We start from the raw sequence: 14,783 nt of genomic DNA, 5'->3' as shown, positions 1-14,783 counted from the left end.
AACGATTTAAATTACAAGGGGATTGTTGAGTCGATTTTCGACCAATTTGAAACCTTCTTTCTCACTCTAGTCTGTAAAAACCCTGTTCATAGGAATGACTGAAAAAGGGAAGAGGAGGAGGACAGCAGGCTGTAAGAGGAGAAGAAGGTATGAGAGATCACGATAACACTCTGGTGACCCGAACAATCCTGGCAAAGTTCTGAGAGAACACACACACACACACAAACGCACAGATCAGCTGAGCCTGTTGAATCACCGTGCGAGGTAACCGGTAGAGCATTAAGGCCCTAAAGGGTCAATACACCGCAAACATATAATAAGGGTTATAAGACGTTTTCTTATAATCCTCAAAGGCAGTTTGCAGTCAGTATCCGAACTTACAGGGCAATAACTGGAGCGTAATATTCTTTTGATCACACACAGACCAACATCTTGAGCCATGACGCTAAAACGAGTTACCAACTGAAGGCCTGCCACATAAAATAGACAAGATACATTGTTTTGGATATTTGAAAAGGACACCCAATGCTACCGAATCCCAGGAAAGGACAGGAGAGGACGGGCTGGGGTGAATAGTTTCCTGTGTTTGTCAGAGCAAAGGCCTGTCTGCTGCTGCTGCTGCAGGGGAACAGTGGTGCCGTCAGCCTCCCCCAGCAGGACAGGGCTCTCGCTCTCTCCCGCCGGGCGCCCCGTGCGGCCGGGCACAGAAACACCCGCTGGCTTTCGGAGAAGAGAAGAAAAAAAAAGGGCACCTGAACAACAGCAGGATGAAACGGAACGACCACAGCTGTTGTCTCCTTCTTTGTGCCACTTCCTAGGAAAAAAAAACCCGGTAGAATCCTTGGAAATTATGTCCTTGTTTTCTGACAAAAAAACGGGGGGGGGGGGGGGGGGGGTGCATTGTTGTAGAGTGCAGGATGAACCCTGATAACATGAAGCCTCCTGTTGCTCATCAAATATGACTAACACGTACAATCAGTAACACAGTCGTTCTCCTTTCCATTTTCTGAATTGTTGGAGGGTTTGCCGACATCATTTGCAACAGCTGAATGTCGATTTAAAGGGGAAAACAACGGCGGCTTGCTGCCAGCTGGTTGTGACTTCTGGTTAGGATTCTTTCTTTTCTTTCAGACTATGTGGTGTTCTGAAGTAGTGACTGACAGCTTTTTCTTGGAAAAATGCAATCCTGACGGTTACTGCGTGACAGATTGCGGAGCACATTAGGAGACTCCTCGGGGGCAGAGATAGAGGGTAGTGCTGAAAGGACAGCTCCTCAGGAACAGGACACAGACTGGAGACCTCTGGAGACGCCGCTCTCTGTCTCCCCCTGCTGGCTGAGATACCCTCGGCAGACCCATCGCTGCCTGCTGTCACCAGCTCAATGACATGAATTGGAACAGCTTTCCCAATCTACATTCAAACATCACGTTTGCTTCAAAGTAAACAATGTTTTTATGATCTGGAAGTAGTAGGGATGTCCATGCGTATCCGTTTAGTAGTAGCATCTGGAGAATGTTCTTGAAAGGGAACTAGGCTATAGGCCAATGTTATAAAGCTAAAAGCCCCAAAGTGGACACTCCTTGTTATGCAAGACAACACTACAGGATATCTACTCTCATTTAAAATATATTTGTCCATTTTCTCTCCATTAATCAAAGAAGTCCACTTGTTTCTAGGAATATAATAGCTAGGTAATCGACATTAATCTTGTGTATTAATCCTGTCGTTGTGACCAGATTTATCGCCACATGGTTTTCTTTGGACATATATAGGTTGATCCCTGCCAGCCAATGAGAGTCGTGCATGCGCGATCAGGTGACTAGGTCTGTCACATTGGTTTATTGTCACAGTGGTGGCGATGCTAATCCCAACCCCCACGCCACGGCCACACAGCGGAGACAGAGAGCAGCTCTGGGGCCGACTGTAACAACACACACACACACACACCATGCTATAAATATTTCCTGTGGAAAATACCACTAAACTGATCGTGGATTATTGATGGTTTACGAACATAAAACAGAGTGGGTGTGCAAGAGAGGAAGAGAGAGAGAGAGAGAGAGAGAGAGAGAGAGAGAGAGAGAGAGAGAGAGAGAGAGAGAGAGAGAGAGAGAGAGAGAGAGAGAGAGAGAGAGAGAGAGAGAAAATGAGATGACAAACCAGTACTTGAACTTCCCCCTCCACTATAAATCGACCAATCAACCTGATGAAAGTGGGCCCACAAACAGGCTGATGCAGGGAGCGGGGCTCCACGATTGGCCTCGACGTTAGACGTGAAACATGGCCGCGGCGCTCGGGAGGGCACGTCACGTGGGCCATAAATAAAAGAACAAAGTAGGGCACGCGTCGACATTAAAGCCCTCATTAAAAACTCTGCTACTTCCTGTTTCTGCATCAGCAAGCAGGACCTAAAATAGACAGGGCTTCTTTTTTTTCTTCTTTTTTTTTTTACACCAAATCCCCAACACACACAATTAGTATCTGACCCAGAGGAGGAGAGTGGGGGTGGAGGAGGGGGGTTTCCTCTAGTTCCTGTTTGATTATTATAATGCACAAAGGAAACCAGTCGACTATTCCAATAAAACCGGCAAGGATTTGCAGTCACCTTGACCAAACCTGAAAACACTAGGGGTGAGTGTCGCTGAGTGTAGCAAACTGCCACATAATGCAGTACAGTATCTGATGGAAATCCAGGACTCTTGTATTTCTCAAAGGTTTTGCTCATCCTTTTTTTATGTACCATGAATGGAACTGGTGGAATATCAGGCTGCAGGCAGCCATTTTGGCTCAACCGTATTTGTATAACGCCGCACCGCACAAATACAATACACTAACGAGCGGATGTGCCCGTGCTCTCTACCATTATTATATATCAATGACTCATCACATCCAAGTCCCTGGCCTCTTGGAATAGACTGGCTGCTCGTTCCAGGATGTGAGGTCATCTTGCTTGAGGAAGGATCATATTCTGCACTCATCGATCTTAGTCTGCGTTTTCCCCCGCATGAACGTGCCCTCACTCCCGACGCGGCGGAACCACACGGACGCTCATATCGAATAGGGCTCGCGGACCACGTCGTTTACTGAAATGTCAACAATGTTTTCTCTTTGTTAACTGTGTCCTCTCCACTTTGAACCCCTAGGATGAACGAGTAGGTCATGCACAGCACAGATCACTGCAGCGAAGCTGTATTATTGACCAAAACAAACGCTTTTCTAGCGGATGCACAGTAGGTGAGCAGACTGAATCAGGTCCTTTAGTGAGAACGCTCACATGACCACACCGCCTGTCCTGCACTTCCAAGTCTATTACGAAAGAGCCAACACTGGACAGTGGATTTATGTGAAAACGAGCATACCGAGTTGGTCTCCAGGATAGCATGAGAACATCGTCTACAGCTTGAGGCCCTGGGGATTTCATGAACTCAAATGCGAGCCTCTATAGAGAGGTGAGCCCATCTGGCTCCTCGTCCAGCAGGCTTCATTAACAACAGTGAACGTGTTCCCTCTGCATCGCTGCAACCTTTCTGCTGTCACTTTTAGTGCTGCTCGTACTGTGTCAACACACACACACACACATACTTTATACAAACTGGCATGTTGAATATGTTTGCTGGAGCATGCACACACACACGCCCACACAAACATGTAGGACACGAAGTGGAGTAGAATGAAGGGCTTAAGTATGTATGTACGGGTCTAGTCTGAGCTTTGACTCATCCTCTCGACCCCACCAAAGTCTGCTCAGTTGCCATAGAGACAAGTAGAGCCCATTATCATCAAAGTCAGGAGGAGATGGTTTCACAAAGCCACATGTGGACCCCACCTGCTAGTTCTAACCTTGTACAGGTGTACACACACACACACACACACACACACACACTCACACACACAGTTCATTGTTTGCCATTGGTTGTCATGCCATCAAAACAGCACAAAGCATTCATGAACAACACTTGAGTTATTTTGAGCCGAGCACATGATTAACATCACTCTGAATGAAAAAGCCGCAAAGCTTCCACTCGACAAAACACACCTCCCCGCCTTCCACTGAACAAATGTACCAAGGCAATTCAGTTCGATTTTCCCACACAATCACCCCCCTCCCCCCCAAACCCCAGAAAATAGTGAATATTCCCACTAATGTAACATCTGAGGTGATCATCTCGAAAAGCACAAAGAAACTCAAGCATCCGCTTCCAACCACAATTCTGTAGCATGGCTAACACAGTCCTATATAGACAATTTAAGCTCAGATTGCTTAGTTAGTAAGCATAACCTGGTGTACTTACATTATATATAATACTGTATTAGTATGCATTAGTATGCATGCTAAGGTAAAGTCTACTGTGGCGAGTATAACCTAAACTATATTTGATGCATTTCACCCAGTAACAGACACACATAAGGCACTGCAGCATACAGGAAAGTGAAGCAGGCCACCTCTGGCTGAGAGTCACAGGGTGACACAGTTCTGCGGGGACACGACGGGGGCCCGGGCGTGCACCACAACGCTGACAGCGCATCTGGTACGCCATCGATGTGCAGCTAAAGGACGAGCCGCAGCCCCTCCTGACACTGTGAAATCGGAGAACAGGAGCCAGGGTGTCTACCTGTAACAAGCCACCCCCCCCACGGAACGCGGCTAGGTTTTGCAAGCTTCAATGCGCCACTGAGCACTTCAGATAGAAACCAACGAGATGCCATCTTTACCCAGCTTTGATGCGTGGTCTACTTAATAATAGGTCTCTGACCCATACCAATACCCAGGAAACTAATTCTGCCAAGAAGAGCCGAGAGGATGTGCCAGACCGGCGGAGCTGAGCAGGGAAGGATCACGTGGCAGATAAGATGGCCGCTTGTCCATTTGAATTGTACAACATAAACATCTGCTACGGTCCTTTTGACTTTCATCAGCCAACCCCCGATCAAGGACTGTAATGCTCGGTCGTAACACAATCATGAAGATGAACTCACAGTGCCACGGAGAGATGTTTTTAACGGCTCAGCTGAAAGGCTATGATGGATGGGGGATGGAGGGCCACGGAAGTGTGCATATCCTACCTTTGCGGTCTCCATATCAGTTTCTTCCACTTCCTCTGCTTGGCCTATCGGTAGAGAAGAGGGGGCGACACAATCAGAAACATGGCGGGGGGCATCACCGGCAGGTGTCCACACAGGTTGGATACCCATGACAACCACACTCCCAGCTTGCCGCTGGGACGGAACCGCCGGTTCGCGCGCTGTGAGTCGGCGTTACCCGGGGTTACCCGAGACACAGCATGATGAAACGCAAGCTGGCGTCAAAGCCGGTCGAGAGAGAGTCTGGTGGGGAACGAGCTCAAGTCCCTTTCTGACTGTCTTGGCTCGACATCTGGGAAGATCTTAAAGAGAAAGTTGATCGAGTCAAGTTATTTTGTGTTCAGGGTGTGGGGTTACATAAGGGTTTTGGCAAATTGCTCACAACCTCCAGAAATATAACTTCACTCTGGTAAATGAATTAGAAATATGGCATTTGTCATATTATTGGACGACAATATGACGAATATACGGACAACATAGATGTTGTCGTTGACAGGATTTTCTCGGAGCGAAAGGAAGCTCAGACACATCTTATCTCCAAGGCCATCGCTTACGCGCGTGCGTGTGTGCGCGCGCTTCCTTTCTGCCGCGCCCTCCGTCCACCGTGACTCAACACGGCAGCGCCCACGTCTCCCGTGAATCACTCCTGAGGCCTCGCTCACTCGCTTCTACTTTGACTATTCAACTCCCATCCTCCGAGGGTTGTCTCGCATCCCGCTCACTTCTCCTCTCCGGGGAGATGCGTGGCCTTCCCACTCAGTCACTCATTCACTCGGCCATTCACTCACCTCACTCATTCACCATTCCCTCCATTGTGTCTGAGTCGGAGTGGGTTCCCAGCGCCCACTAAAGTGGTTACCCTGTGTGGGATGGGAGGACGTTTCTCAGTGGCTAGGATCTCTCTCTCTGCAGCCCACGCTCCGAAGCGAGTGGAGACTAAATTGAGCGTCATTTCTGCTCCAGTGAGAGAAATATATTTACTGTCGGTGCTTTAATGTGTATTAGTACGGATATTATGCCAACATTGACTAAAACAGATCCGCAATTTTCATTCGATTTGTTTTGCAGATCCTATCCATGCTTGTGGTTTTCATAGGAGAACTAACAAGGGAGGTGAAAACACACGCTTCAACAGGGCTCCAGGGTCATGCGGAACTTGAACCCTGGTTGTTTCTGGAACAGGGCGTTTGCTATCTTACCCACCCCTGGGTGGGAGAGTGGACAGCCCCACCGTGAATAATCTACGGACCCTTCAGGCTGGCCGGGGTAGTCGATCACCCCCGGACGACTGGGGGGGTGTGGGCCGGGGGCGGATCAGCCCGGAGAGATAAGATGCAGATTGAGCCTCTTGATTTATGAAGTCTGGGAGAGTCCTTTCTAATAAGCAGGAGAGGCCGGGGTTAGGACAGTGAAAAAGGCCACCTGGCAGAGGATAACGTCATATCAGGGGTCCACTTCAGAACGTTTCTCTCCGCGTCCCCTGAGCTAAGAGTGTTTCTACAGTCTCACGGATACGCAGCGCCCGCATGTATGCCCGTAATTCCACAATTAAGGATCATACTTAATTACTCATATGAGTATTAGACAGATGGGCCTGCTCCTGTGACATAGTGTGTGTACGCCCCCCTGCGGGTATGTGCAGTAGAATTAGCATTTGGCGCTAGGCTGCTGACAGGGCGAAACGCGGGCGTTAGCAGTTAGCAGCAGGATGGATTCGCTAATGATCATAACTAAATTTCTAGGAGTCACCGGAGGCTTGTGTGATTCGTCAGCAGCTTGGGCCTGCCCGCAGACACACACCGGCTGACGGGTATATAAGGATCTGGGAGTGGAAGAGGGAGAACGTATGGTGCCCTGTTGGTGCCACACTGAACTGCCGGTGGAAGGAGGTAATAATTCATGGCGTCGGGAGAAACACTTGAGTGTTTATCGGTAAAAGTAATTTGATGAAAGATTTCTGCGTGAGAGGTTCTGAAATAGTACACTCGGACGTATTTCTCATCAGCGAAACGGTCTTTTTTCCCCCCCCTGTGTTTTGTTTGCACGCTTGTACCAAATCGTTGAGGCTATTTAGGACCGAGTTTGGACGATGAAAACAGCTCACCAGGTCCCCCCCCTGTGAGGAGGAGGAGACGTCAGGAGAGACAGATGCCCTCCCAGCATGACCCCGGGCACAGTGTGAAGTGTTCTGTGTTACAGCCACTGAGGTCTCACTGGTCTAATGAATCACGTCTAAATGTGGGACATAGGCAAGCTGGCCAAAAAATTTGTGCTCATCTAACAATGACTGACTGTCCTGTTGACCCAAATCTGTAAACACTCTATGAATTATTTTAGGTTTGAGAATGTTACCACTTCAAAACGACACTGTGGGTAAACGATGGTGTTTGAACCTGGATCCATAAATTGCTACTTGACTTATCAGCTCACACAGTCACCATTAACGAGGGCTGGGGAAAAAATGGCAAGCAGAACTTCCTTTTTTTTTAATAGGAAGTATTCGATAGTTTGATTGTGTAGTTACACAGCCATAATGATAGACTAAGGTGGGCCCAGGACTAATAGCTCTCTATGTGGTCATTAGGCGCTATCCCTCAGCCTAATTAAAAACCTGCGACGAGAGCTTCACCAGGATGGGAGAGAGAATTGCCTGCCGGGGGTATCCATCACGGAGGGGTTAGGCACTGCGCCCCATCTGAATACCCGGCCGACAGGCCCCATAAATCGTGCCAAATTTGGGCTAATGGGGGATGCAGAGAGGAGATCAGCTGACAAGTTTTCGGAGGGGGCCACTCCACTGCGTAGGAACACCCTGACGCCGCACAGGAGGTGTTGTAATGCCCCCGACCACAGGGAGGACTGCATGTTGTTGATTTATGTTAGCAGCCACTAGCTGTCCAGATGTGATTAGGTTCCATTTGCAGGTGTGGACCCATCGATCGGTTTAGACACTCCGTATCGTATTTGAATTAAGTGCTTAAGGTGGTCATGTGGCGACAATGGATGTGCTGGGCCCTAATTGAATAGCGAACCACCAAATGTTGTTTTTTTTCATCTTGGGGAAGTCTGGAAAGGTCAATGTTATTTTGGCAGCCACAAGCATTTTGCAAGCACAGCAGTCGTTTTCACTTTCCAAAGAAAGTGATACAGAGGGTAGGACAAAGCAGGGGGTGGGGGTGGGGGGGGGGCAAGGAGTTCAAGTCCAGCAGGGAGGATCAGCCTTGTGCCTTGAATCGACGCAAGTATGATCTGACTGTCGTTTCGAAAGACGCCAATCAGCTCTCATAATTACAGCTGCTCACACTGTAGGTCAGCACGGCTCGATGAGCCAATCCAAAGCGACACAAACAGCCGTTCGGAAGACAAGCCAGGAGATACCGTGCATACATATGGATAGAAAGAGATGACCTGACCTTGTGTTTGTGCATGGTGAACAGGCAGACACCATCCTGTCCCCTGTCCCGGCTCTCATGGCCTCTCTCAGTCTCCAGCCCCCACGAGTGCTTCTTCTCCTCCCGAGGGTGACGCGCCGCTGGCCTGCTATGGCATCGTCATTGTCCCTTCACGCGCGCGTCATCCTACCCCTCTGACTCAGGCGACAACGAAACCAAGTTTCAAAATAGACAGCTCCACTGTCATGGCCGGCACCGTTTGAAATCAAATGACGGCGAATTTCACCCCCCCCCCCCCCCCCGAAGAATTTTTGTGTCACTTAAAATCCTCAAAAAGAAAAAACAATCTACCGCCCCGCCAAAAAGTTGAAATGCCTTTGAGATTGAGAGAGCAGAATCAAATTCCCTTTCCTCCACAAATTGATCATGAATCCTCCAAGTGCCAATATTACACAGTCTTTGCTGCCTGGCTTTTCAGTGTATGGAAATCCACGAGGTCTACGAGAAAACTGGGATCGTTTCCTCCCTGTACTTCCTGTCTGAAGCCCTGCTAAGGATGCTGTGAAGTTGGCAGGAGCTCTGTGTGGTGCTGCCTCTTCCCAGCGCCTCTCCACATCTGCCTCCCTCCTCTCTGTGTGTGCAGTTGTACGCCGGCGGACGGGTCAGGGATGCGAGCGCTCCGATTGGCTGCCTCTCCGTGGTGTGTGTGTGTGTGGGAAGGTCTTGGGCAGACTCTGAGATGGGCTTGCCTGACGCGGCCGGTCGTCTACCCACTACTCGATCGCGTCTCTCTCTCCATCTTTCACCCTCCTCCCTTTCTCCCCCCTCCCCCCCTCCCCCGCTCCATTTCTCTCCACCTCCTTTTTTTTTTTTATCGTGCCTCTGCGCTGGGGAGAGCTGGGAGGATGGCGTTAAAATGGCAGCGGGCGACCGCCTTGGACCGGAGCCTGGCGGAGTCTTTGTGAATAGGAGCGTCAGCAGTTCTCTCGGTGGTGTGTGCGTACACGCGCACACAGGGGGAGGAGGAGGGGTTGAGAGTGTGTGTGTGTGTGTGTGGAGAGGGTGTGTGTGTGTGTGTGTGGGAGCAGCTGCGTCATTGACCCCCCCTCCCAGTAGCTCCTACAGGCAGAGCTGCCCTGGACTGTCCCTGACCCGCTTTCTGTTGCAGCCTTACATCATCCTCCAACAACGACAACAAAACCCCCCAAAAAATCATTACCGTCCCCTGTCATAGCGTTTTCCCAGCCACTCGGTCACAAAATGCTTCGTTTCACACAGAATGCACAGGAATAGAGAGAGAAAGAGGTTGGGAGAGATGGAGATGCAATTTTGTTTAAGAGAGAGGTGGAATGGAAGAAAAGTATTTGAGTACACTACTTTAAGCCATCTTGGGCGGTGGTGTTGTGGTGGGGGGGTGTTGTTGGGGTGGGGGTGGAGTGTTGGGGCGGGGGGGTCAAAGGGTTGACCTAAATAAGTCCCCTCGTCTGCAGTGCAGTACGTGGACTACAGAGCGGAGCTCGTTGACCACTTTCCACGTATCATTTATTCATTTCATGGGATCATTTACTCCAGGGCTATTGAATAATGTTTTGAGGAAGGTCAGGTTTTGCTGACTTTTCCACAAACTGTGGGAGAGTGTAATGTCTCACCCCACAAGAAAGAATCGATGGCTTAGTGATTGAAAAGCAGAGAGCAATGTGGTTGCTGCTTGGTCGTAGGAAATGGACTCCTCAGAGGTAAAAAAAAAAAAGATATAGATCTTTTCTTGCCTTTTATCCAAGGACTACAGAGCTATTTCTGCAACTGATAAAGAACAGTGATATGACATGGTTATATCACTCGATATCGATATAACAAGGTTAACATGGTAGGGGGAAATAAAGAAAGGTAAACTAGCTAAGGTCTCTTTGGCGTAATCACAACGACTTTCGTTTGTAGGGCCACAAAAGCTACATCAGACACTAGAAGCTAGCATTGTACGGTGCCAGAGAGGCAACACAAACAAGATGGAGGCTTGGAAAAGAATACAAAGATGGTACATTTCTGTGTAGTCTGAGTACCAAGCCAGAAAGTGATAGGTTATTCAGTAGGTTATTTATAATGCGAACGGCAGAGATTTCAGAGGCTCACTAAACCCCCTGCCAAATGGCTTCTTGCATTAATTATTAACCGATGCCTATATACCAAGTTGGTATTGATCCTGGCTTCTGGAGTATGACTCATGACCACTTAAGCATCACCGTGCAGAGTTCACTCTGAGCTCCAGAGACTTTACACCACTAATACTTAGTCCAGGTCTAAAAATATTGGGTAGTCTACAGGATGCAAGATGGATACATTTTGGAGTTTCAAGTGTGTGGTGGTCTGTACTTTCAATTGGGACTGCTGTCATGCTTGCTATACAGGACAGGAATATATCTGACACACACACACACGCGCGCGCACACACACACACACACACACAGACACACAAAGTGCAGTGAGAAGATCCACACCTGAAAGGGTTCTAGAACATTCATGAAGAGGCCCTCAATCCTCATCTTTAACCGTGACAAGAACCACGGCAGAGCATCAATAAACAAGGTTTCAGACTGATGACCACTGGAAACAGCCGCCAGTTAAATGGACAGCTCGCTAAGCACAGTGTCCAGTGCATTGTGTCTGGAGTATGTAGTCCCTAATTTCATATAGACATCTGGGCCGTGTAAATAGATTTATTGTCTAAACGTAGTTGCCACTACGTTTATCTATTCCACAAATCAAGATTTGTTGTGCTTCACAGGGGGGTACGCATCAGTGCCTTTTCAGAGAGTAGAGCAGAAACAAAAAGAGAGGCATTATATTTAGCCGAGTTGCCAGGTTTGACAGTAGGGTACACCTAAGCTGGAAAGAAAGCAGCATCAAAGTCCTCCCTGTTCATCCCCGTGCCTGGGATGTACTACTGGGTCATCGAGCAGGCTGTTCTGATACTGGATGCAAATGCTGATTGGCCATGGTAGATCCACTGTAGACCGTGTGGAGGTGGTCACTGGTCTAACTGTCTACGTGTCATCTACATGTCTGTCTGTCTTTTTATCTGTCTCCATGGCTGGCTGTCAGACAGACATCCAGCAATGACTACTGATAATCATAGTATAATCATAGATAAGAATGAGCAACTTTCAGCATCCAACAAACTGTAAAAATCCCCTTTTCCATCTTCCACCACAACAAGACGCCATTGACCCATTTACATCGTGCCGTACTTCACAGTGTGTATCGCATCACACAACAATACGCAACACGAATGTCTCCTCCTCGCCAAGCAGACAGTCGGCGACGGCAGTTTCAGAACGACATGCAGCACTGACGGCTGTCACACGCTCGCCGTGCCTCCTCTCATCCACCACTGTGGCAACACCGAGCCGTGACTCACCTCTTCAGACCGTGTCAAGTACAGACGCTTTCTTTTTCACACCCCTCTTCCTCTCTGTCTCTCCCCTCTTCTCTCTCCAGAGACAAGCCTGCTTGAAAACCACCCGGGAGAACCGATCCAATTCCGGGACAGCCCTCCAGTCCCTGCCACCTCACGAGAGCAGCTCTCAGGAAACCCTCCCGACCCCAGAACCCTACTGTCCCCCCCTGACAAAGCGCTGTTTGTGCCATTGTCAGGCCAGTTGTTTGTCCAGTAAAAAGCAAACAATAGCATTCCCGCGGCTTTGCAAACTGTATTCTCTGCGCAGGCTTTCCCCGACGCCAAAGGGCATTCAGACACCTCTCTGCCTGAGGGAGACAAAAAGCCGTAGATGTGTGTCACATGCCGGCGGGGGCCGGCGGGGGCCGGTGGGGTGACTAACGGGGGAGCCCTCCTCCCCACAAGGCCAGCGGGCGCAGGGTGTGAGGTTTTGATGGCGGGGGTGGGTCACTTACCTGATCCTGTCCACTGCACTGTCAGACCTCGAAGGAAGAAGAAGAAGGAGAGAACAGTCAGTCCATCTAAAAGAGTTATGCACCGCTCCATCCACACCATGATCGATGTCAATTCAGTTCAATAATTTGGGTTTAATATGGTCTCTGCATCAAACAATGTCTCGACGAAATATATATATTTTTTGCCAGCTTCAGTGCAGTGTATGTGGTTTGAGGAAAACATTGCTTTAGTTATATATTTTTTTTTAAACATAGGGGACAGCAACAGTTTAAATGATGCATCCTTGATTTCCTCATTAGCCAATCAACAAAACAAATCAACATGCAAACATCATCGACCGCACGGTTTCCGAGCGAAAGGCTGACAGCACATTCCAGCCTCAAACACTTCGCATCTTACGAGGCATACTAAGACCACGACGCGTGGCACAGAATGTGCCATGCTATCCCTCTCCTTTTCCTACCACTACCACACCTCTACAGGCTGTGCTATATCCTCCACTGATAGCCTAGCATGCTAACGTGCTATCCTAACGCCGTGAGCGAGACAGGCAGAGCACACAGACAGACAGACAGCAAAGGAAGAATACCGACTCGCAGGTTACCTGCAGAGGAGACATGACATTCCGTGCCCTCTAAAGATGGGTACAGAATGTTCCCCCTGCAGTCGCCCCACACGAGCTATCACGCACACAGCCAGGAGGAGGAGCAGACCATGCACTAGACATCCCATATGGTTAAAGGTAAAGTTCCTATTCAAGGAGAGACAGAGAGAGAAAGAGAGAGCAAGGAGAGAAAGAGATGGAACGCGCGCGTAGAGAGAGAGAGTTGGCGGGGGTGGAAGGAGAGGGAGAGAGAGAGTGCAGGGAGAGGGAGAGAGGGTGGGTGGGGTAGCAGGCTACAATAATGAACACTGGGATAGACTTAGAGCCTGAGGGAGAGAGGAATAAAGGTGGATGGAAAGAGAGAGAAAGAAAGCGAAAGAAAGAAAGAGATTAAAAAAAAGTGGAAGAGAGATGAGGGTAATCTACGGGAGCTAAAATGCTGACTCTTCAGTGAACATCCGTTTTGCATCCATTTTCAAATGACAGACAATTCATCCAAACGACTGTCCTTCTTCATTTGCGACAATGTCTACGACAAGACAGTAAAGCCACGCTCAATTACACCCGAACCGTAAAACCCGCTAAAGGCAAATATTTCAGGCAAATACGAGACAACTATAGCCAGGTGCCTGAAACAGTACCGCAGCTGGGTAATTGAGTTTGCCTCTGTCTGTAGTGTCTTGGGGATGAGGTATGCATGGGCCTTTCGGTCTCACTCTGCCCTGCTCGCTGCTCTCTCACCGCCCCGGCTAGGTGATTTACACCCCTGGCCTGCCCTATTCCCTGGCCCCTGCCCTGACAACACTGCGGTATATCCTCACCGCTGACAGGAGGTAATGCAGAGCTATTGCCAGCAGCCAGCAGTACGACGCCCACTCGCACTGAGCTATGGGGAGCTAGAGAGGTCCAGGAGACAGTGCAGTGTTCTAGCAACATTTGGTTGCTAACACTTTAAGGCAAGTTCTCATCTAAATGCAAATTGCCTCCTCAAAGCAGTAACTAACCGCATATGCAGAAAGCAGGTTCTGGAAAGTATTGAAGTTCCTTACCGTCCTTGGATGTGTAACAATAGAACGTACTACACTGTCTACTATTCAAAACGGTTGAATGATTTTACAGCCCGTTGAAGGATTTTAATAATGATTTTACTGCCAGTTTGATGTTGACATAACTGCTACCACATAGCTGCAATGCTGTTAAGGTAACAGTGGTCTCATGCAAGTCATTATTGAGTGCACAAAAGTGATGCAAAATAATGAGCATCATTTCAGCTTGGGCGTCCATATGAGCACATACTGCCCTCTAGTGATGAAAATGCAGCTGTGCAACAGACATCCAGGGCAGCACTGCAACATCCATACAAAGGTTTTGTTTTCAGTAGACTGACATCTTTTTTTTCTTTCAACGCGCGAGAGTTTAACTGATATCAGAACCCCCCCCAAAACACATCATCAAAACATAAGCAGACAGAACATGACTGTCCGGAACAGAGAACATGGATTCGTACACCCATGCTCGCACACACACACACACACACACACACACACACACACACACACACACACACACACACTTACCTCTCCTCTCGGATGAGGGGGGTCAGGAAGCGAGTGGAGTCGTCTTCATGGCTGCTCTGCTGGCTGCTCTGCTGGCTGCTGGAGGAGCGACAGAGAGGCAGCTGTCAATCATCACACTAGGGCTGTCCCCGACTAAGATTTTCTTTGGTCGACCAATACTCGACTAAAACGTCTGAAAATCGACTAATCGAAATTTGAATCGCTTTTTTTTTCACCAA

At 48.8% G+C, this 14,783-nt stretch overlaps 1 protein-coding gene across 1 annotated transcript in view; it reads right to left on the bottom strand.

The window, feature by feature from the left end:
* gramd1bb (GRAM domain containing 1Bb) overlaps nucleotides 1–14,783 on the bottom strand; it is a 61,065-nt gene that overhangs the window by 40,027 nt on the left and 6,255 nt on the right. Inside the window, exons 3-4 of the mRNA XM_062472326.1 lie at nucleotides 14,566–14,640; nucleotides 12,384–12,410 (exon numbers count right to left, since the gene is read on the bottom strand). Coding sequence (XP_062328310.1) covers nucleotides 12,384–12,410; nucleotides 14,566–14,640 — 102 coding nt within the window. The remainder of the gene's footprint in view (nucleotides 1–12,383; nucleotides 12,411–14,565; nucleotides 14,641–14,783) is intronic.

The sequence above is a fragment of the Osmerus eperlanus genome, chromosome 11 (assembly GCF_963692335.1).
Source record: "Osmerus eperlanus chromosome 11, fOsmEpe2.1, whole genome shotgun sequence".
In the NCBI taxonomy this organism is placed as follows: Eukaryota; Metazoa; Chordata; class Actinopteri; order Osmeriformes; family Osmeridae; genus Osmerus; species Osmerus eperlanus.
This window is presented reverse-complemented; position numbering and strand designations above follow the sequence as displayed.